General features: G+C 28.2%; 1 protein-coding gene across 1 annotated transcript; it reads right to left on the bottom strand.

Annotated features, from left to right (window-relative positions):
- Positions 1–1,170: 1,170 nt before the first annotated feature.
- On the bottom strand, positions 1,171–4,213 carry LOC107929581 (probable pectinesterase/pectinesterase inhibitor 34). The gene is made up of 3 exons (XM_016861050.2): positions 2,882–4,213; positions 2,523–2,659; positions 1,171–2,057 (listed from the first exon to the last, which is right to left on the bottom strand). Exons 1-3 carry the CDS (start codon positions 3,847–3,849, stop codon positions 1,360–1,362), a joined length of 1,803 nt encoding a protein of 600 aa, XP_016716539.2. The 5' UTR covers positions 3,850–4,213; the 3' UTR covers positions 1,171–1,359.
- Between the last annotated feature and the right edge of the window lie 19,131 nt (positions 4,214–23,344).

The raw sequence follows: 23,344 nt of genomic DNA on the forward strand, positions 1-23,344 counted from the left end.
TTATAAAATGTGGCGCTACTTTAGATGGAGATTCCATATTAAAAAATCATTTGCAGGTTGGAATTTATTCCGTTTTTGAAACTGGGCTAGTTGGGTTTTTATTTTATTTTATGAATTTATTTACTGATTAAAATTGGCCTCCCTACCCAATCTTAATATAGTTATTATAATATTAATTTAACATAATCTAATTCTCTTGTAATTAGACTAAATTATTGAAAATTCTGTAAGCCCATCGATTCGAGATTTTTTATATATCTAAAGAATTCTAAAATTTCAATCTCTACTAATGACATCTCTCTCCGTACAAAAGAAAAAAAAAGTGGTTTTTACTTTTATTATTTTTCCTTATAGACTTTCTTTACCTCCAAGGCTTGGTAGAAAGGAAAAATACAACAGCATTGTAAAATGTACACCATACTAGTTGAATGCTGTACTTTTGAGATCCATCAAGGAATTTCGGATAAGAAGATGATAAAAAGTGAGAGATGGACAAAAATTATTCTACGCAAAAAAAAAAGTCTGTACTATGAAAATATCTGATGCACTGATATATTATTTTCACATAATACTTTTGAAATTAATGAGAATAAACAACTGTCATTTGCATCTAAGCTTAAATTTCAAATTTTGAAAAATAAAGAGCTAAAATAATCTAATTGGATCATATTAACTAAATTTACAATTGTATTCATGATAAAATATTAGTATTCGAGTTTAACCAAACAAATTTGATTAAAATTTTAAATTTTAAAATATATAAAAACTCAATTTCCATAAAATACGAGCAGAATTTTAGAAAAAAAATCATCTTTAAGCCATTGCCCCAACATAGCTTTACTTTACACTGCTAAAAGCTAAAAGACCCCCCCAAAAAACGAACTTTTCTTTTAAAATTCGAAAATCCACATCCACAAAACTATTTCATCATAAACAGTTGTCACTCGTTTATTCTGCTGTTACCATATGGACCCAGCACGTACACTGCTCCAAATGGTTTTAAACCGCCGTTGGCCTTACTTTGATGACCAATACAAACACATCAACATTGCACTGGCCAAGGGTTTCTCAGCACCGACACCATTAATTTTTTTTTAAGGTAAACATCAGCCTCACACATACCCTAAGAAGATTGGTACGCCAACAACCCACCAAGCAAAAACAGTATAATTAACACTTGTAATTTTATGTGTTTATATTGCTGACATTTAAAAAAATACGAAAATACAATACACAATTTTTTATATTCTATATTCTAGTTCTAACCTTCTAGAACATGTCGGGAGTTAAAATTTTAACAATAATAACGACAATTATTACAATATCATGGGTAAAAAAAATTAGGACGTAAAAAAAAAATTAAACTTGTAGGCCAGCTAAGAAAGCAACTCCGGTTGATGGTAACCATGAAGTTCCATAGATGAATTTTGCAACGGTGAATTTACTTGCTTCAACTTCTGAAGTGATGATTCGATACCCAGGCCATCTTACTCGTTGTCCGACCGCCGCACCCGGGCCGGAATTCATGTATTCGCCGTAGTATAATGTATCTAAAGCGAATGTACCGCTCCATTCTAACCATCCCCTTGAGTGAACGTGGTTGCCCATGTATGATAACATGTATACGGTCCTTGAATATAGCTTCCACGGACGGCCTAGGTATGTTGGGAAGCTTGATTTGGCGGCAGCGAGTTCCGGTGTGGGTAGGATTCGACATGCATGGATTGAAATACCGGTGTTTTGGTTCGGGTCTTTTCGGTTTTGGGCTGTGATGGTGTTTTTTTGTTGGGACATGGGTTTCCGGGCGTAAAGGCTACAGTTTTGGAGTACTACGGCGGCGTTGCCGAAAATGAAATCAACTGTTCCGTAAACGTCGCATTCGCGGTAGAATTGACGGTTGGAGTGGACGTATAAAGTGTCTTGGTAACCGATGATGTTGCACCTGTATACGACGGCGTGGTCAGCTCCGACTCGAAGAGCCACTGCTTGGTGCTTGGCGGGTCCGGCATAGTTCTCGAATGTCATGTCCCTTGCAATAAAACCAGCCCCAGTTGCCGCTGAAAGTGAAAACAAACCAATGAATGATACAGCTTTCTTTGAAAATGAAGCAAATTAGAACGTGATTAGCTACGAAATTTGTGGGAATTTTTTTTTCGCTTTGATAATAATAATTATAACATGACAAGTAATTATGATACGAATAAGAACAAATTAAATATTGCATAATATATGACCACTTTATAAACGAAAAAACTAATTTAGACAATCCCTACCTCAATTTTTATTAAAAAAAAATAACACAAGGTTTGTAATTTCCAATTGTATGGACAAGAAGTATATAAGATAAAGTGGCTTAAGAATCTAGGGCTTTGTCTGTCTAATAACACCCCACGTGCGATTTCTAACATCATGCACCATGGACAAGCTTAATAGTTTACTATTTTATTTGATAATTTAATTATTTTAATTATATTATAATGTATATTTTGTGGAGGAAATAAAATAAGAAGGGTGAAACTGACCAAAGGCAGCAGTGTGGAAAGTAGTCATGTGCTCGGCTACACTTTTTCCTCCTGTAATCACTGTTTTACCTTTTCCGTCACCTATAAACATCAAGTTTATTTTCTTCCTCCCCACCTTCAAATTATCCTCTTCGTACCTGTAAAAATTATATTTATCATAAAAATTTAAAAATTTAATTAATTATCCAAAAACCAATTAATATTGATTAAGATTATCCAAAAAGAATATTACATGACACAATTAGATATTTTTAATCTGTAAATATCAATAGCAGTAACGTAAAGGTGATGTCAGAAAAGCCAAAAGGGGAAAAGTTTGTAATAAAATTTGACTTTTTTATCATAACGGAAAATTTTACCTTCCTGCCTTCACGTAGATGATGATCCGACGAGTACTATGCTCCGGCGCCTTTTTAATCGCCTCAGCAATCGTTTTAACGGTGCCGCTTCCATCTTTCGAGACGGTTATATCGGCCTGGATCCCCGACACGGGCTTGTTCAGCAGCTCCCTCTCTTTTCTCCCCAGCCATTTCGGGAAATTCTCCTCGTCGACATTCCCTCCCGATAAATCGTCATCCGCCGATAGCAGCCTCCGGTTCTGAATAGGAACTCCGGCGAAATCGTCTCCGCCGCTAGCAGCGAAGATCGACAGGCAGTTACTTACCAGCTCCGACAAGTCCTTCAGTTTGTCAGTCACTTGATCCTTCACCGTCCCGCTCACTCCATCGAATCCCTCCGTACACGTGTCATGGTTCGTCAGCGCGGCGCTGAGCCACGTCATCACGTCCTGGGGTGATCCTCCGCCATTGTTTCCGCCGTCCTGGGAGGGAATAATGGACGACAGGGAACGGGAGAGCGCGTCGACGGAATCATCAAGAAGCTCGAGGCAATCGTCGTACGCCGACCGTACACGTGGTTCCATCTGGACGAATGAGATCGAGTTGGCCATATAAAGCGCTTTACTAAAGTGCTGCAGCGTCATATTGAATGAAATGTGAACCAGGTCTTGCTCATTAGCAGTGAGCGAGCCAGGGAACTCGAGGAGTGAGTTGACACAGAGGTTCGGGAACCGAGTCCTACTACAAGTTTTAGAAATAGCTTGTGTCGGCTTACGTCGGACTTGGGTACCGACGGGATCAGCACCGGCTACACGGAGACCAATCACGAGTCCGGCACAAACAGCCGAGGCAACGATCATCGTCAATGCAATAACCGAAAGAATAACGATCTTTCTCTTGTTGTTTTTGGCTTTGGGTTCTTCATGATTTTGTTGCTGAGTAACTCCAGAGCTGCCGGGTTCCGATGGTCGGAGCCTGTCATACGCCATTGCTGTTTCTTTTTCAGGTGGTGGCTGCAAAAATCAGTAACAAAATGTAGATAGCAACAAAAAAAAGGCTACTAATATCACTACAACAATATAATATGAGTTAAATGAGAGAGATGGATTATATAAAAGAAAAAAAAGAAAAGAAAAAAAAAAGTTGGAAGTGAGTGAGTGTGTATGAGAGAGAGTAATAGAGAAGGTTGTTGTTAAGTCCATGTCGTAAAGCATGAGCTGTCTTCTACTTTCAGCTCTTTTGCCCATTGGAGGGGATGAGCTATAAACCATTTTAACTCCCCTTTTAAAAACTCGTATTTTTTAAATTTATATGGATTTATATTTTTTATACAGTAATAGTTCATAAATTTTAACAAATACTCACTGTTTCGAGTCTACCAGTGATTTATCATATTTTATATTATATTTAAATAGGTAGATGTATCATGAAAGTTTTTATATTAGAAATTAAATTACCTTTTGTCTCTCTATTTAAAAAATACGTAAAAAAAATTATTTATCAATTTGTATTACTAAAAGTTAGTGTGACAGATGAAATGAGTACCTCATAATAAGATCAATTTTTGACTGGATGACCAGTTTACTCCTTAATCTAATATGTAGGGACTATTTTATCTATTTTTAAATAAAATAATAAAATATAATCTGACTTTTAATACATGATTCTCTACGATATTTTTACCTATTTAAATTCATTCTTTTTGTTTTTATGATCATCTTTTTGATATTAAATAAAAAAAGAAAGTGGATGTGGATGTGGATGTGGATGTGGAAAATAATATATATATCTGATTCATTATATGAATGATTTTATTTTGAAAGGATATATGAATGATTTAAGAGAAGAAAGTTAAAGAGAACTTTTTGCATGCTTTTAAAAGCAATTAAGTAAATGACTTAATTAACAAGTTTGATTAATGCGTGGATTTGTTCCATAAAATGTCAGTTAGTTATGAACATCATTCGACTTAAAAGATGTTTTTAATATTATTTCACCTTTTCTTTTTCTGATATATTTCCGACAGTATTTGGGTTTTTCTGATGGCATAAAAGTGTTTGTGCTTTCTTTGTAATGACAAAATCTGATGTCAATCTTATTCTACACAAAAATTAAAAAATAATTACAGAGATATATACATATTTTATTTAATACTGTACGGGAATTGTAATATAATTAATAAGGTGTACTATAGAATATATTTAGAAAACCATAAATATATACCACACGTATTTTTCAAAGGGTTTATATAAATTTAATTTTTGAACTTTGTAATTAGGTACATTTTAGTATTTTTATTTTATATTTATTTTGGTACTTAAACTTGACAACTAGATTCGTTTTGATCTTTGAACTTCAAAAATATAAAAAAAAAAAAAAAAAATTGGTGTGTGGCACTATGAGATTGTGACACATCATCACTTAAAAATTAAAATTTTATATAAATTTTCAAGTAATGATGTGATACAATATTATAGTGTCACATGCGGTATTCGAATAATCGGACCGATGATTAAATCGGTTGGACCACTGATTTTCGATTCAATTGATTTGATCAATTCAACTGCTAGACCAATAATAAAAAAATAAATAAATTGCTTTTTATTTAATTAGTTCAACCTGTTCAACTATTGATTTTTGTCCCAATTTTAATTTTTTCCCGCTTTCAAGCAATTCCCAATTCAACCCTTTTGCTTGGATAAATATGCTGGTTGATTCCTAGTTTTGTTTGAAGAACACCAATTACATCACCAAATCTTGACAGAATATAAGTTGAGGGACCAAAATGGATATGATTACCAAATTTAGGGACCAAAATGAACCAAAAAAATTACAAATACTAAAATTGGACTTAATTGACTCCCTTTTAAAACAATGAAAACTTACTTAGATATATATATATTTAATTTCTGTAAAATTTATATTTTTTTTACTTAATTGACTCCCTTTTAAAAAAAAATGTTATAAATTGTATAGAATTATAAAAATATGTCATTTCACACTAATACATATATAAATAAATACTTTATTTTAAAAAAGTGCTTGGTAGTTTTCTTTTTTGCTTTATGCCCTTCTTGGGAAAGGAAATAAAGTAATTAAGCAAATAATATAATTTAGTGGTTCATCAAGATTATTATCCAAACATGTTCTAAGAATAAGAATAAGAATTTTTTTTTTAAAGAATCTCAATTTATTTAATTAAATAAAAAGAATATTTTAAAGTTCAATTGGATAGTTCTTCAAAAGAAATTTTCAATTGGATAATATAAAAATAAACCTAATGATTCGTTTACATATTTTAACTGTATAACATTTTAGGTTATTATCTTTATGGGTATGATATAAAATAAAAATGTTTAAAGTGAATTATTGATAGTTTTAAGCTTTATATTAAAAAAATTAATATATTTTTAATTAATAAAATATATATGTACCAATTATGAAATCTAGTTTTAAAAAAATCCTTTTTTTTTTGGCCAACATAAAATGAATTCCTTTTCGAAAAAAGGAAAGAAAATTAAAAAAAAAGAAAAAAAAAGGAAAAGAACAGCAAAAGGGAAGAAAAAGATTTGGGAAAGAGGAGAATGTTCCATTAACGAATATTTGATTAAACTTATTCGCAAAAAATGAATGAGAAAAGGACGAAAGTAATATAAAAGGAAACTTTCATAATGAATGTTATACATCCTTAATTGATGTTGAATTTCGAGTTTAAATTTATTATTATTTGAATTTAATTCGGTAAGATTATGACCCTAGCAGTTAATCTTATGGTAATTTATATATAAATAAGATATTTTTGGGGGCAAGGTTAAAATATAATTTTTGTTATTTTTAAATATAGATAAATTAGTCTCTTTATGTTAGATTAAAGAGTAATTCCGTCATTTCTGTTAAAAATTTCATCAATTTCTATTGTTAAAAACTGGTGTGACTGACGAACTAACTAGAAAAGTTACACATGGCATGATACATATATGATATACCTCATGTTGACGTACAGGGATCAATTTTAACAGTAGAAATTAATGAAATATTTAATAGAAGGCCATGTCTGCTCCTTAATCTTACATATAAGGACTAATTTGTCTATTTTTTTAGTAGAGGGAGCAAAATACAATTTGAATCATAATACAATCCTATTTTTATGAGCACTGAAATACAATTTCATCGTTGTATTGATACACATTTTGTAACAGCCTAATTTTCAGTAGTGTCAGAATAGTGATTCGAGATCACTAAATCCGAAAAATGAGTAGGAAATATTATTAATTTAGTGAGTATAAGTTAAATGTGATATTAGGAAAAATTTTGAAATAGTGAAATGTACAAAATATATATATTAAAATAATTAGAATTGAAAACGAGGTATTGAGACCTCAGGAATTTTAAATCGAGCCATAAATATTTTTATAAATATTTATGGAGTGTTAATAAGTTAGTATTAAAGTTTCGTCAAGAAATTTTAAAGTACTAATAGCTAATTGAACAAAAAGGACTAAATTGTATCAAATGTAAAATTGTGGGAAATGATTAAATAGCTTAAATGATAAAAGAAAGAGGGTTTAAAAGGAAAATAGACCCAAGGTATATTTGGGCTGGACGGCAAGAGCATGAAATCACCAAGAAAATAAGGGTAAAATTGCAAATTTGCAAAATTTACTTAATAAAGCTAGGACTAAAGTGGAATTATCTAGATTTCTCTTTATTTTTCTGCATTCTCATCAGAAAAAACACCATAGAAGAGTTCCCTTAAGCTGGTTTTTCATATTTTTACTGCAAGTAAGTTCAATTCTTGATTATTTCTTGAAATTTTTGTGTTTTTGTGATTTTTACAACTAGGTCCATTTGTTGAATTCATTAGTTCTTGATTCTATGAAAGAAATTGAAAGTTTCTATGAATATGTGCTGGAAGTATATGATGATTTGATATAGAATTAGAGCTTTAAATTGTTTATATGCTGATTTTATTGAAAGAATTGAATAGAAAGTGAATGTTTGGGACCTAAATTGTAAAAGAGTTTGAAGTTAGAGTTTTATGTGGAAATTCTGAATTTCAATAGTTATGAAGTAACTTATAATGTCTAGGAAAGGTATTAATTGAGAAAATTAGTTTAATTGAGGGGTTAATTAAGTAAGGACTGAATTGTATGAACTGTGAAATTTGGGGCAAAATGAAAATCAACATTTTGCACTAAAACAGTTTTGGACAGCAGCAATAGTCTAACTTTGAAAAATCTCAAAAAATTGTATAAATATAATTAGAGGATGAATAAAATATGAAATTAAAGCTTATTGAGTCTATTTTCTTATAGAAGAAACGGTGTAAGCAATGAAATTGTAAATCATGATATATAATAAGTTTTGTGAGACAATGTCAGAATGATTTCGGGTTCCCCTGTTCTGACTTTAGAAAATCATCAAAAATTGGATAAAAATAATTAAAGGATTAAAATTATATGTTTAAAATCCTTAAAGAGTCTATTTTCAATAGAAATAAGCAAGAACATCATCTGAATCTCGTACGATGAGATAATTAATTCTTAGTGAAGAAGGGTCGGAACTGTCAGACAGCAGAACAGGGGCAACTTTAAAGAATAAACTGTACTTATTGGATAAACTAAAAATTCTGAAAATTTTATGGTAATAAGATAAGTAAGTCTAGTTTCAGGAAAAATTAGCGGATCTTAATTTTGAGTTCTATAACTTAAGATATAAATAATTTAGTGACTATGATGCAAATGGACAGTTTTGAATATACATAAGTAAATAGTGAAATTATTGATAATGTTACTTGTTGCATGTTATATAAATTAAGGATGTGGAATGGAGAGGAGGAGGAGGAAAATATGTATGAATATTCAGCTAGCATGACTAATTTGTATGTTTTAGGCTCATGGACTAAATTGAATAAAAGTAAAATTTTATGGGCAATTTTGTAAAAAAATGTTAGAAATGACCAATTTGCATGAAATGGATTATTTTATTATTTAAATTACAAAATTGAATGAAATTATTAATTTAGCTCAAGATCAGGGAAAAACATGTTTTAAGGATTAAATTGAAAAGTGTTGACATTTTATGGAAAATTATTAAATTAGTCTCTTTATGTTAGATCAAAGAGTAATTCCGTCCTTTTTGTTAAAAATTTCATCAATTTTTATTGTTAAAAACTGGTGTGACTGACGAACTAACTAGAAAAGTTACACATGGCATGATACATATATGATATACCTCATGTTGACGTACAGGGATCAATTTTAACAGTAGAAATTGATGAAATATTTAATAGAAGGCCATGTCTGCTCCTTAATCTTACATATAAGGACTAATTTGTCTATTTTTTAGTAGAGGGAGCAAAATACAATTTGAATCATAATACAATCCTATTTTTATGAGCACTGAAATACAATTTCATCGTTGTATTAATACACATTTTTATAGTTTTTAAAAAATTAAACCAGAATTTTATCATTTGGGAGTGAAGCAAACTATAATTTACCGTATATTATATTAAAGTAAGTCCTTGAGGTTAATTTACATAATAAAAAAAAAGGAGAGTAGAACTTAGTTAATTCATATAATATTTAGTAAATTTGAACCAATTTCAGATTGTCTACCTTGTTGAAAAGAAAAATTCCTTGAAAATATAAAACAACAATTTAGTTATTAATCCTTGAAAATCTCTTAACTTTTCATTCTGGTCAACCTTTTCTTTCCCCTTCTAATGAAAATGCCTTTATAAATAAAGTTAAATTAATACAAACAGTAAGACGGTAAGAGCTAATATGATAAGAAAAAAACAGAGAAGGGGACCCATTGATAAAGTGAGAAAACGAGCATCCCACCGACAGTTTTTTAGTCCATAAATCACAGAAACTGAATTTTTTATTAAAATAATAATTAAATAACCTTTAATCAAATGTTTATGTTAGTACTTACGGGTATCTGGTAGCAGTAACAGACTTGATGATATCGTATTTATATATTTTTACATAATAATATTCAATTTAATTTATATTGATAAATCCATATTAATATATTTATATATTTTTTAAGATAATTATTTAGTACACTGTCACGATTTTTTTTATTTCTTAATGTATCTACTGGAGCGAGTTTAGTAACTAATGCTCAACATTTTTTAAGTCCATTAAGGGGTAGATGTTGATCATAAGTTTTAAAGTTGCTCCATACCTAGAGCAAATATCAAACTCTCGATCACTAGTTAAGGTAGGAGAGACCATTGCCATCTCACCTAACTCTCATGGTTACTGTCATGAAAATTTTTAACTCTACATGTAAGTAGGGATTTTCCTCTATGTCCTTAAGTTGTACTTAAAATATTAAGACATGATAAAATCTCAATCTTATTTATGCGGTTAAAATTATCAATTGTCGATGTGCCAAATAATTAGCTTTTTTATATTATATATAACCATATATATTATGAATTTTTGCACTTTAATTAGTCTATCTAGCTTTTCTCAATTAAAGTATTATAAATTAGGTCCTTATAGTATGAATTAGATTGCATTTTGTCTTCTTTTACTCAAAAAATAAGTAAATTAGTCATTATCATTAGATCAAATAGTAAATCGGTCTTTTTTAATTAAAAATTTCATTCATTTCTACTATTAAAAAACTGACATGATTAACAAAATAATCAAACAGTTACACGTGACGTATTAAGTTTACTATATGCTAACGTACATAGACCAATTTTTAATTATAGAAATTGACAAAATTTTTAACCGTATAACTAATTTACTATTTAATCTAACGTACATGAACTAATTTATTAATTTTTTAAATTAAAAAAATAATAAAATACAAACTAACTCTTATTAATTTAATTAATAGTGTGCACATAAAAACATTGAATTTACAAATACAAAGTATTTCTAGAAAAGAAAAACACACACAGAGCAAAGTTGTCAGAAACTAAGATGATGTCGTGTCAACGACATGCTTAATAGTATGTAAGAAACAAATATTACATTGGGTACATTGTACAATATTCAGTCTTTTTGTAAATACATGGTATGGTTCCAAAATTTTACTTTTGTTGCCTTTTTTTTTAAAAATTTAGTTACATTTTTTCTTTAATATTAATTTTTCATGAAATGTTTAATAGTATATTGATATTTTCTTATTTTTATAATTAAGTTTGGGATTTAATTTTGCAGCCTCAATTTAATTTAGATTTGCTGCACATGAAAAAAAATCATCTTTTACATAAAAATTATGTGTTTTTATAGCATTTGTTATGACATTATTATAGCAGTGTAAATATAGTCAATATTGACTAATCAATTGGTTTGAAAACCATTAATCATTTTATTTAAACATTAATTATTTCTTTTTGTTAATTTTGTCCTGCATACTGTCCAAAGGTAATTTTGAAGTCTTTATTACTAACTTAAATTACTTGGTTGAGTTGACGTGATAAGTAGGAATGAAATTAGGACAAAATATTTTGAGGGCCAAATATAAATAGTAATAAAATGTAATAACACTTGTTGGTAAAATAAATTTAAAATACATATCGGGAAAGTCATTTATAAAGTGAATTGGTAGGGCTAAATTGGGAAATTGAAATGGACTTAAGAGGCATTTAAACAAAATAATTGGGAAATAAGCTCAATTTATCTAATTTTAGCATTGACAGGGACCTAAAAGGCATTTAAATCAGAAAAAATTGAGGGAGTTAAGGCTCAATTTGTCCAGTTTCAAAATTAGGAGGGATCTAAAGGCGTTTAACTCCCAAAATTGATGGTAGACATGGCTCAGTTTGTCGAGTTTCGAAATTAGGAGGGACCTAAATTTAACCCCAAAAAGTTGGGGGGCAAGGGCCACCACTGTCCATGTAGTTTCGTCGCTGGTCACAAGTCAGCAGGTCAACATGGCTAAAAACTCCTTCTATTTTAAAAATATAACAAAATATTCTTTTCATATTTTTTATTAAAATTTACAAAAGATAATTTATATCCAAAATAAATTTACAAATAATGAGACTTCAACCTATAATATTAAATTCTCTAAATATTTTAATTTTATTATTTTAACTAAAATTTTATTTATTTTATAATTTAAGTATTAAAATTGTTAAAATTTAAAACGTGAACTAAAAGTAACATATTATTTATATATATTATAGGCGAAAAATCATTATATATTATTATATATTATCTAAAAAATTTAGGGACGAATATAAAATTTCATGGTTGGTTGGCTTTAGATTAGTAATCAATGAAAAGACACTGAAAACGAAGAAGGTTCCCGCTATGCTTCCTCTTTCTTTTAGTCAAATCATCTTTTAACTCTTTGATACGATAATGTGGGACTTATATTTAGTTCTAATATTTAATTTGGTATCTAAATTTAGTTTTTATGTTTAATTTAGTACCCAAACTAAATAAAATCATGTGGTTCAATAAGTATTGACATGTGTGCTCTAGTAATAAAAATCATAGGTACTTAATTGAGACAAAAAAAAATTTAGGTACCAATTTGAATAATGAAATTAAATTTAGGTATTGTATGGGGCAAAGAAAAACTTAAGTAATAAACTGAATATTAAAATTAAAGTAACAAATTGGGACAAAAAATTTAGATACCAAATAATATATTAACCATTTTTATATAACAAAATTATGAGAATTTAAATGCTATCACTTTGATTGTAAGAGGCAAATTAATATTGTACGTACATGTAAAAAGATGCTTTATTTTTTATTTTTTATGATTACACCTTTGTCATTTTTCAATCCTCAAAACTCACCTTTTCCTTTCACTTTTCTCTCTTTCTATGAGATTTCAAATTCCGAATCTTTCTCTCTAAAATCTGTTTATTTTTTTTATTCTCTATTTAGGAAATTGAATATTTTTCATTAGAACTATATGTATTATGCATAGCCAGTTGTACATGGTGAAGCTAAACAGAAACAGGAACTCCTTCATCTTCAACGAACTCATTGACTTTTTTAATGAAGATAAAAATATTAATTGTTACTTTTTCAACGTGTCAGTAATTCCACAATAAAAGTGTTATAGAGGTCCCTGTATTTAGCTATAAATATCCTTCGCAACGATGAGAAAGGGATTTACTTGCCCATTAGTAACCTTGAGCACCTACTTTCTATACTTAGGTTTCTCAACCTTCACAACAATCTTCCTCCTCATCTTGCCCCTTTTCGACTCTCCGTCTATTTAAGTGAACCGACCCCCTTTGCACCACTACCTTCTCCTCATTGTTTCCTCTTTTGTTGATACCCATCATTAATAATAAAAAAGATTTTGAATACTAAATAATATCCAAAAGCCATAAAATAGATTTAGTTTTACCTAATAAGTCCAAAAACCCAAAATCTAAAATTAGCACCGAATTTTCATAGACTTCTTGAAATTTCTAAAGAATTCGATTAAACTAAATTGAATTCACCCATAATGTTGGACCCTTTTGATTAAACGAAATAATAACAACTTTGATCCCTCTCAATTCACAATAGTTTAATTTAAATCCTTTTAAAATATTGAAATTTCTACCTTTGACCCTCAAACTTATGTAATTTTATTTCAACCTCTAATACCAAATTCCTAAATCCCCCTCAATATCAAATTATATATATATAATTACAAATACTACATATTTCAGAGCTAAACGTCACATGATATATATAATGCCTTTTTCTTTCACAAAAACTCTTGCACAGTGTTTGTTTGTATTTGAACGAGGACTGAGATGTTAAAATTCATCTATTACAGACCAGCCAAAAATGTACTTGGGGCAACAAGTTCTTTTATTTCTCCAACTTTGAATGACTCACAAAATTTGTCTTCTCTCTTCCCTTTTTGTCCATGCCTAGTTGAAGAGTGTTTGTATTCAATGCATGTATAGTTTAGGAAAATACACTTTCTATATTTGTTTTCAAACTTTTCAATGCATATGTTGATTCATTGTATATGTGAGGATAATTTCGACACTTCTTAAATGTGAAAAAAAATATACATATCTCACACTTCTAAAAAAAATTGTCTTTTGACTTGTTCCAATTCACGATTAGACATTTAACTAAGGCTTCCTTTGCAACCCCATTTAGCATAGTACAATGTATTTTCTATTGATTTATGTGCAATGGTAATACAAAACTTACTTTGAATGACAAGGCTTTAGTGCGGTGGAATTGCCACACCCCAAAATTTTCATTGTTCCATTTATGTCCAGTTGAATATTCAAAGCCGCAAACGAAAAGAAAAATAAATTGAATAAAGAAAAGTAAAAAAAAACACGTCGAAAGAAAAAATAATATTTTATTATCAATTTACTTTCTAATATTTTATTAAATGAAGTTATATATGTGAATATATTTAAAAATTTTGTAAAAGTAAAATAATTTTAAAAAATTATAATCTAATGTATTTAATAGTCACCTCATAACTATAACTGCACTTGAATCCAAACACATATCTCATCGCTGTTTCTAACCTCATTACTACAGAATCCAATCTCATCGCTACAATAATTAATCTCACCGCCACCGTTGTTTTTAACCTTTTTAGAGTTAAACGCACACCCCATCCAAACTAATCTTAATTGTACCATTAATTAGGAGGAAAAAGGTAGGTAAAAACACCTTTTTGGTTCCTCTCAATTTCAATATTGACCAGTTTGGTCCTTTTCAAAAAAAAAACTAGCACAATATAATTTCTAACTGTTTTGAAAGTGAGCAACTAAGTATAATTAATTATAATGTTAATGTTTTCCGTCACTTGTACATTATTTTGGTTAGTATAATAACAAATTTAGACATCAATGCTTATATATTTTGTGTAAATATTGCATAATAAATTTGTTGAATTAGAACCAAATTGATAGCATGTGTAAATGTTGCGGGTTAAATTTGTTAAATCAAGACCAATTTGACAGAAAGTATAAACTTTGAAGGCGGAATTTGTTATTATACCAATAAAATGGACAAAGAAACACTAACGCTATGATTAATTATCATTAGTTGGTCACTTTCGAAATTAGCAGACATTAAATTACTCTATTTTTTTTAAAAGAGATCAATTAATTTAATATAAAAACCGAGAAAGACCAAAGAAATCTTTTTACCTAAAAGAGTATTATGTTGCAAAATATGTGGTTATTTGAACTGAAGCACAAATACAACAAAAGCGGAAGAAGTGGGGATACAAATTATCCAAATGGAAAAAGAAAAAGAAAAAAGCGGAAAATGTGGTGCAAAATTTGAGGTCCACACGCGTTAGAAAAGGGGCAGAAAAACAAATGTCCAAAATGAAAAGGCAAATGAAGTAATGAAGCAAGTGGGTACTTCCATGGTGGTAGGAGACAAAGGACCTTATTTTCCCTAACACTTATCAAATTATTTGTACTATCAATAGGCTGCTTAGCTATTTTGCATTCCAACCATCACTTTCTCATTACCTTTTTCCTTTTTTTTTTTAATTTGATTCGATTAATACATTTAAAATATTTATCTTTTCGAAATTTACTACTATTTTTAAGATTTAAACTAAAATAATTTCTTTAAAAATATAATATATCTTACCAACACATTTAATGTAGGTTGATTATATTGATATATTTTTTATAATAATAATTAAATGAATAAAGAGTTATTGTATATATCTAAGTGGAGCCAATATTAAATGTGGGATCTAAAGGGTAGGAAATTTCAATCACCAATTAAATGTTGAACCCCATCCAAATTAGTACTCTCAAAATCCAAATCTCATGCACCATAAAGGGTTTTCATGGAAAAACATTTCCAATTAAACATCTAATCTAATCTGTGTGCCAACTACCAATCACCCATGTTCAACATACCACTATAATAAATTCCCATTCTTTCTCCAATAATTTGTTTGTTAACCATCATCAATGACACACATGTCATGTTTTTATTTATAACTTTTTTTTCATATTAAGATAAATTGAGACGAAAATAATAATCGTAACACCGAATTAAAATAAAAAACAATTCACGTACTAAAATGAAAAGAAAATATAATTCAATACTAAATTGATAAATGTTTTTTTATAGCAATGAATTGACTATTATTTCCCCTTTAATGTCCTAAATTACTATAAAAAAATCTAGTTAATATCGTTTACCAAATATGATGAAAATTGATGTAGAATATAAACATTGAGAAAGTTGACAAAATACCCCCGCCGGTCAACCCTATGAGCCTTGAGGCGGGCGAATTTAGGTGATGGTCCTCCAAAATCGTCAAATTTCTTCCTAAGTCGTTTAAAGATAATAATTTTTTTTAAATTTATAATTCAATTTGACTACTAAATTATTTTCCAGCTTTCTCCCCGGCCTTGTGACATCATCGACAACCGGCAATTTCCATGAATTACCATCACAACAGTCATTGACTCAGGAAACATGCGGAAAAAAAGTTAAAATATGATATAAGTTTTTATACTTTCGAATATTTAAAATTTAGTTCTTATATTTTTATGTTGATTTAAAAATTTTGATCTAATTGTTAATATTTTTTTATTAAATTTATTTGTGTGACATTCTGAAATTAAAAAAAAAATCTTACTTAAGAGTTGTGTAATTAAAAAATGATATTATAATTAACTTGAATTTAACAAAAAAATAACTAGATTAAAATTTGAACCTAAATTTTAAATTTTAAAAAAATTAAAATAAAAATAAATTCTTGAAAATAAAAATATAGAGATTAAATTTTAAAATTTTGATGACAGCAAATACTTATAAGATATTTTAAATAAAAAAACTTTAATAGCATGCCACATGCATAAAAACAGGTGAAGACGAGCCATGTAAGCCCAACCCAAGGCATTATTATTCTCCACCGCCTGAATAATGTCACTATTGACGTGTTTTAGCTATGTATATATTTTGCTGTTAATCCCTGTACAATACATAACTTGTCAATTTAATCCTTATATATTTTTTTATTAATTTTAATTTTTATATTATTTAAATATGTCGATTTTAGTTCTTATACTTTTAAAATTTTAAAATTTTAGTCTTGATTCAAACGGAAGCGGTTAAATCCGTTTGGATAAATGTTGCTATTAGTTCATATTCTCCAATTTGATAATTCTTAGTCCATATATATATATTGAATTTTAAAAATTCAATTTTAACGCAAATGACAGTTGTTAAATTCTTTAATTAATTTTTTCGTGAGTAATATATGAAAATAACAAGTTGACTTGGCATTACATATATGATGATATATTTGCTGCATAACATTTTGGAAATAACAAATCTTTAATTAATTCAATTGCTACCATTTAATCGAGGCAAAAAAGTTAATATTCGAAAAGTATAGTAATTAAAAATAACTAAATTAAAGTATAAGAACTAAATCCATAACTTAGCATAATGCAAGTACTAATAACAAAATTTAATCTATATAACTTCTTCATTCATATGACCATTATTTACAGGACAGCATGACTCTTTGTTGTCAACGGTCCTTTTCTTTTGCCCTCTGACTATATTCACTTGGTATATAAGATAATTCAGTTATATTTTAGTCACCAAACTTTAAATGGTTATTAATATTATCAAATTGTAACATTTTAATCACGGAACTTAAAAATTTTCAAGAAAAAAATAAATATAGGGACTATCTGTGCAATTTGACTTAAAATTTTCACTTGAAATTATGATTTAACATGCCACGTTAACTTTCCCTAACACCGTTAACAACTTAGTGATCAAAATGTTACAAATTAATAATGTTCATAGGTATTTTGCAATAAATTAAAGTTCAGTGACTAAAAAGTAATTTAAATCATACATAAGTAACTGTTTTGTAGTTTACCCTTTTTGAAAAATTGTAATTAATAGATTAATGTTCGAATTTATACAATTAAAAATTGTCGTTACATGCATTAAGGAGTGCATTAGTTGCTCCCCAACAAACAGCAAGAAGGTTAATTACCACTAACGGTGGAGAGCTTAATTAACCAAAACCATCATAATCATGGTGTTTGCTTAATTAATTACTTAATCAATGAAGACTGCAAAAATTAGAAGTTAATTAATTTGGTATTTGACTTTGTGAACTATTCAATTAATTTCTAGGTAAATTACACCCAAGGTCATTAAACTATTAGTAAGTTTATGTTTAAGTCATTGGGCCGTTAAAATCATTGTTGTATGACCTTCTCTGTTCACACTGGTTGCAACAACAAAAAACTCTCTTTCCCCCTGTCTTCTACAGTTTAATTTTTTTTTTTATAAAACAACTTTAAATGTCACGAATCATATTGAATTTAAAATACGTTTTTTTATTCATCGATGGGTACCGGTCTACCATATTGATCTCAAATCATTGCTTGGAGCTCACAATTTTATAACTTATTAAAGTTGAGTAGTTAAATCGAGCGGAGTTTACCTTAATTTTTAACTTTTATGTTTCTTTTGCTCTCTATACGAATAGAATCTGTCCTTTCACTCTACCAAATTACCAATCCACATTTATAATTCATAATAATTTCGTATTAAATGCAATAATTATCAATAATTCATTTCCGTATGAAACATTGAAGGCTTATGAGCATGAGAAAATAAAAAATAAAAAAAAACTAAAAAAAAAACTGTACCAATCAAATTAAACAAATTGTTAAATTATTACATCAACTGGAAGGAAAATGTCTCACCGACCAGACCTTTTTTCAATTTTTTGTTTTAGGAAAAAAATTATTATGTTTGTCTACAATTGCTGTATAAGACAAACGTAGATGAATTTTCTATTCCTTCTTCCTCTTTAGTCAAAACCCTTGCTAAGAGAAGAAGTGAGAAATTGTATATATATTTAAAAAAAACAATGGATACAGTAGAAAAAAGTTTAATTTTTTTTAAATTTAAAAATTTGTATCATATAAAATTTAATAGATTGTATATTTATATAATGTTTTGTGTATATTCATAAATTATTATGTGTCGTTGCCAACATCAACCCTATCACCAACCAATTTCTTCTCTTTTTTTTTTCCTTGTAATTCTTTGTTTTTTTAATATTCAATTGAAAAACAGCATTGCAAATTATTTTGAGTGTTTACATCTTGAAATAACTCATCATCTGCCTCTTTTTAACATTATCTACACGTTTCATACAAGCTCCCATGTGACATGTTTCAATTTTTAATTGGGCTGTTTTCTGGATTGAAAAAATTTGGAATTTTAAAATTTTTGAATATTATGGGTTTTAATTGTTTTGGGTTTAGTTTGTTTGTGTTTGAATATCGTGTTTTTTTAAATAATTAAAATTTGGATTTGAATTGTCGACTTTTTATGATTAATTACGATAAAATTTGGGTTTTTAACACTATCTACACGTTTCATACAAATTCCCATGTGACATGTTTCAATTTTTAATTGGGCTGCTTTTTGGATTGAAAAAATTCGGAGTTTTAAAATTTTTGAATTATTATGGATTTTAAATGTTTTGGGTTTAGTTTGTTTGTGTTTGAATATCGTGTTTTTTTAAATAATTAAAATTTAGATTTGAATTGTTGATTTTTTATGATTAATTACGATAAAATTTGGGTTTTTAACATTATCTACACGTTTCATACAAATTCCCATGTGACATGTTTCAATTTTTAATTGGGCTGTTTTCTGGATTGAGAAAATTCGGAGTTTTAAAATTTTTGAATTATTATGGGTTTTAAATATTTTGGGTTTAGTTTATTTGTGTTTGAATATTGTGTTTTTTTAAATAATTAAAATTTAGATTTGAATTGTCGACTTTTTATGATTAATTACGATAAAATTAAGTTTGAAATCAAATTATTGTTATATTAGTATTAACATGTTTACATATAAATTAGATATCCCAAAAAAATTCACAATTAATATTTCTTTTTTATACATACACAAATGGAGAAAAAAAGATTATAATTGATGAAATTTCAATGTACGATGTATCCCGTAATTTAAAGCCGAGTATTGGGTTTCATATTTTACTATTAGGTTTATATTATTCACAAATTTAGAATTTAATTTTTATATTTTTATTTTTAAGAATTTGGTTCACATTTTAGATTTTAAAATTCAGGTTCAATTGTTTTTTTTTTGTTAAATTGGTTAATATGATATTTTGAAATAATAAAAAAACTTATTTGGTAGCAATGCGATCAAAAAATGAAGTTGCAATGAATCTAAATTTAACAAAATATTTTTAATAGTGTTAACAGTTGAAAATGAAATTTGAAGAAAGACTAAATTTCTAGAAATAAAAAAAGGACTAAATTCTAAATTTATAAAAAATACAAGGACTTAAGACATATTTTAACCTTTACCACTGTTTTTGAGCTCTAAAATCCAAGGCACATAAAGGGATGGGGCCATGGGGAATTGGTTGGGTAGTCACATACACTTCAATTAGTGAAAGCAATGGTGTTATCTTTTAGCTTAAAAGGTCAAATTTTTCTAAGAGGATTCTCAAAATGAAAAAAAGGGCCAATAAGTTCATTACCCCCCACACAAAGCTTCTAATTACTTCACAATGGGGGAAAGATAAGCCTCCATTATGACAAAAATTGGGTAATATTTTAATCCCTACTAGCTAGCTAGCTCAGTCACCTAGCCTTGAATTTTGCTGGTATGTATGTACTTATCATATTTATGTCAAATAATTTTTATGTGGGTTTATTACAGTATTGTTATCAGACCAAAAGGTCCACCATTTGGGTTCTTCAAATCATAATTAATTTGCATTGGAAATTGTTTTCAACTATTATCGTTACTATTAATTATTTTATTCATCCAGTTTACCACCACAACTAAATTTACACGTAAATATATTAGTAAAAATATTATGGTTGTTTTTATTAAAACTGAGATTTATATTTTTGTTCAAAATGAGAAATTTAGTTTTTACACATTAGATTAAAGTATAAATTAGTTATTTTGTTTAATTTTTTATTTATTTTTATTGTTAAAAACGGATGTGACTAACAAAATAATTAGATAGTTTTTTACACGTTGTGTGCTATGTGTAGCCCATGCCGATGTACGAGGACTAGATTTTAACAATTGAGATAGATAGTTTACTCTTTAATCTAATGTATAAGGACTAAATTACATATTTTTTTGAATAAAAAAAATAAAAACACAATCAAACACCTAATATAATAACCTTCATGATACTTTTACCAAATTAATGTATCATAAATTTGCATTATTAGCGTAAGGTGTTCTAAATCATAAAAGAATGAAGAAGAACCCTGTGCATAACATTAAGATTGAAAACAACAAATGTAAAAGAGAAATTTAAAGTTTTCTTTTGGTCAATTTATAGTTTTGGTACTTTTATTATACTCAAATTTAAGATTTAATATTTATACTTTAATTTTAGCATAACTTAGACTTATATTTTTATAATATCATTAGTTCATCCAAAAAAATAACATCATTAATTATTCTAGTTAGAATGGCGACGCGATTTTTTTAAAAAATAACTTTTCTAATATAAAAAAGACTATCAACTTAATGAGATGCAATAAGTGCCTTTGACAAAAAAAGTAATATCAATATTTTAATCGAAATAATTAACTGTATTGGCAAAGACAACCCTAAAGAACAATCAGGTGCCCATAAATATAGTTTAATCCTTTTAAAAATTGTAAAATTTAAAGTTAATATATTAGTAAAATTATATTTTGATCCATTCAAAATTTTAACAATTCAATTTTAACTCTCCAGAGTACATATGCGCATACATAAACTCCCTAGTGCTACTCACTACCCTTTAGTCTAGTCGTTGTGGGCTAAGGTAAAATAACTCCCCATTAATTGACCTCTATGATTCATATAAATGGCTTTTTGAACATTAATCTTATTATAAATTCTTATCATATTTGCTCTTTTTGATATAATGCCTAGAACTATCTATAGCCCTTTTTAACCTTTAAATAGGAGGATAATGCGTTTCAGCATACTCAAACTCAAGTTTTTCTGCATCGATAATAATACTAATACCAATTAAACTAAAACTCAATCGACACTAAATTATAAATTTAAATGTAATAAAAAACCAAAATCATAACTTGAGATTATCTTATAATGTATGTGCGCAAGCAAAACTCTCTAGTGCTACTCACCCTTTAGGCTAGTTGTTGTGGGGTAAGATAAAAATATTCCATGTTACTTGACCTATATAAATATACATATCATATGGTCCATATATGGAGCAAGGCAATGAATGTCAGCGTATGTGACATTAGGCTATAAACATAAGGTCGGGGTTAAAAGCCATATATGGTCCTTTCCTTTGTTGTCAGTGATTGGTATCACCCTAACTTAACTAATATTTTCAAGCTCAAAGCCAGGGAGATGGCGGCGATGGCAAAAGCCTATCATTGGTTTTTTTAGTAGCCATGTTTATTGAGTCCTAAATGAGTTGAAAAAGGTATTACAAAAAAGGTACTGTTAAATTGTGGGTCCTTTTTTTTAGTCATTTAATTTCGGAAAATTATGAAATGTTCATCTAATTATTTTAATTTTTTCTTTTTCGGTCACCAATTAATTAATGTAAAAACGGAAGCACCCAAAAATTCAAGATAGTTGAGTGACTAAAAAAGACAAAATTAAATTGTTGAGTGATCATTTTGTAATTTTTCATAGTTGAGTGAATAAAAAAAGAAATTTACTAGTTGAGCGAACCATTTTGTAATTTTCATAGTTGAGTGACCAAAGAAGAAAAGAAAAGACTATAATTGGATGACTACTAATGTAGTTTATCCTTAAAAAACATAAAAGGCATAATACCAAATTTAGTCCCTAACGTGTTTGTTTCTTTGGTCAATTGGTCCTTAATATTTTTTTAACTAAATTTGACTTTCAACATTCCAAAAATAGTCGAATTTTTATTTTTTAATGAAAATACCGACTAAAACATTAAATTTTTAAATATGAAAGCCTGCATAATAATCTAAATGAACTTCATTTTTTTAAATTTTTTTTAATTTTTAAACTATTTATTAATATAACATATAAAATAAAAAATATCATGTCACAATAAAGTGCAAGTGAAATGATAAATAAATTGTCATGTTAAAATTTTAATATTTTAGTAAAGGTTTTTTTAAAAATTAATTTAAAAAATATTAAAGCTCTAAAAACCTAAGAGAATTACTCCACGTAATATACTATATGATTGGTGCAAATCATTATCCTAAAGTCACTGTTTAATACTGCTGCACATAGTACAAGGTCGTTCAATTTATTTATTTCAATAATTTTCCTCTTTTAAGTCAGTCACTAAATGATCTGCCACTTGTGCCAGCTGCAAATGGTTCAATGGGAAATCGCCATCTCTATAATTTTTATTTTTTATTTTATCTTGGCCATTATCATGTTCCATCTAATGAGCAGTGGCGGAGCTTACTAGAAATCAAGCATCTTTAAAATTTTAAATTTTAATAAAATTATATTTTAATTTCTCTAAAAATAA

Source organism: Gossypium hirsutum, chromosome A12 (assembly GCF_007990345.1).
Source record: "Gossypium hirsutum isolate 1008001.06 chromosome A12, Gossypium_hirsutum_v2.1, whole genome shotgun sequence".
NCBI lineage: Eukaryota > Viridiplantae > Streptophyta > Magnoliopsida > Malvales > Malvaceae > Gossypium > Gossypium hirsutum.

What these genes read in the sequence shown, in the direction of transcription:
- LOC107929581 (XM_016861050.2), bottom strand. Translation starts at nt 3,849, where the DNA reads ATGGCGTATGACAGGCTCCGACCATCGGAACCCGGCAGCTCTGGAGTT. An exon ending in ATCTACGTGAAGGCAGGAAG is followed by an intron (nt 2,660 to 2,881) that starts GTAAAATTTTCC and finishes TAATTTTTACAG; the next exon opens with GTACGAAGAGGATAATTTGA. An exon ending in TTTCCACACTGCTGCCTTTG is followed by an intron (nt 2,058 to 2,522) that starts GTCAGTTTCACC and finishes TTTCACTTTCAG; the next exon opens with CGGCAACTGGGGCTGGTTTT.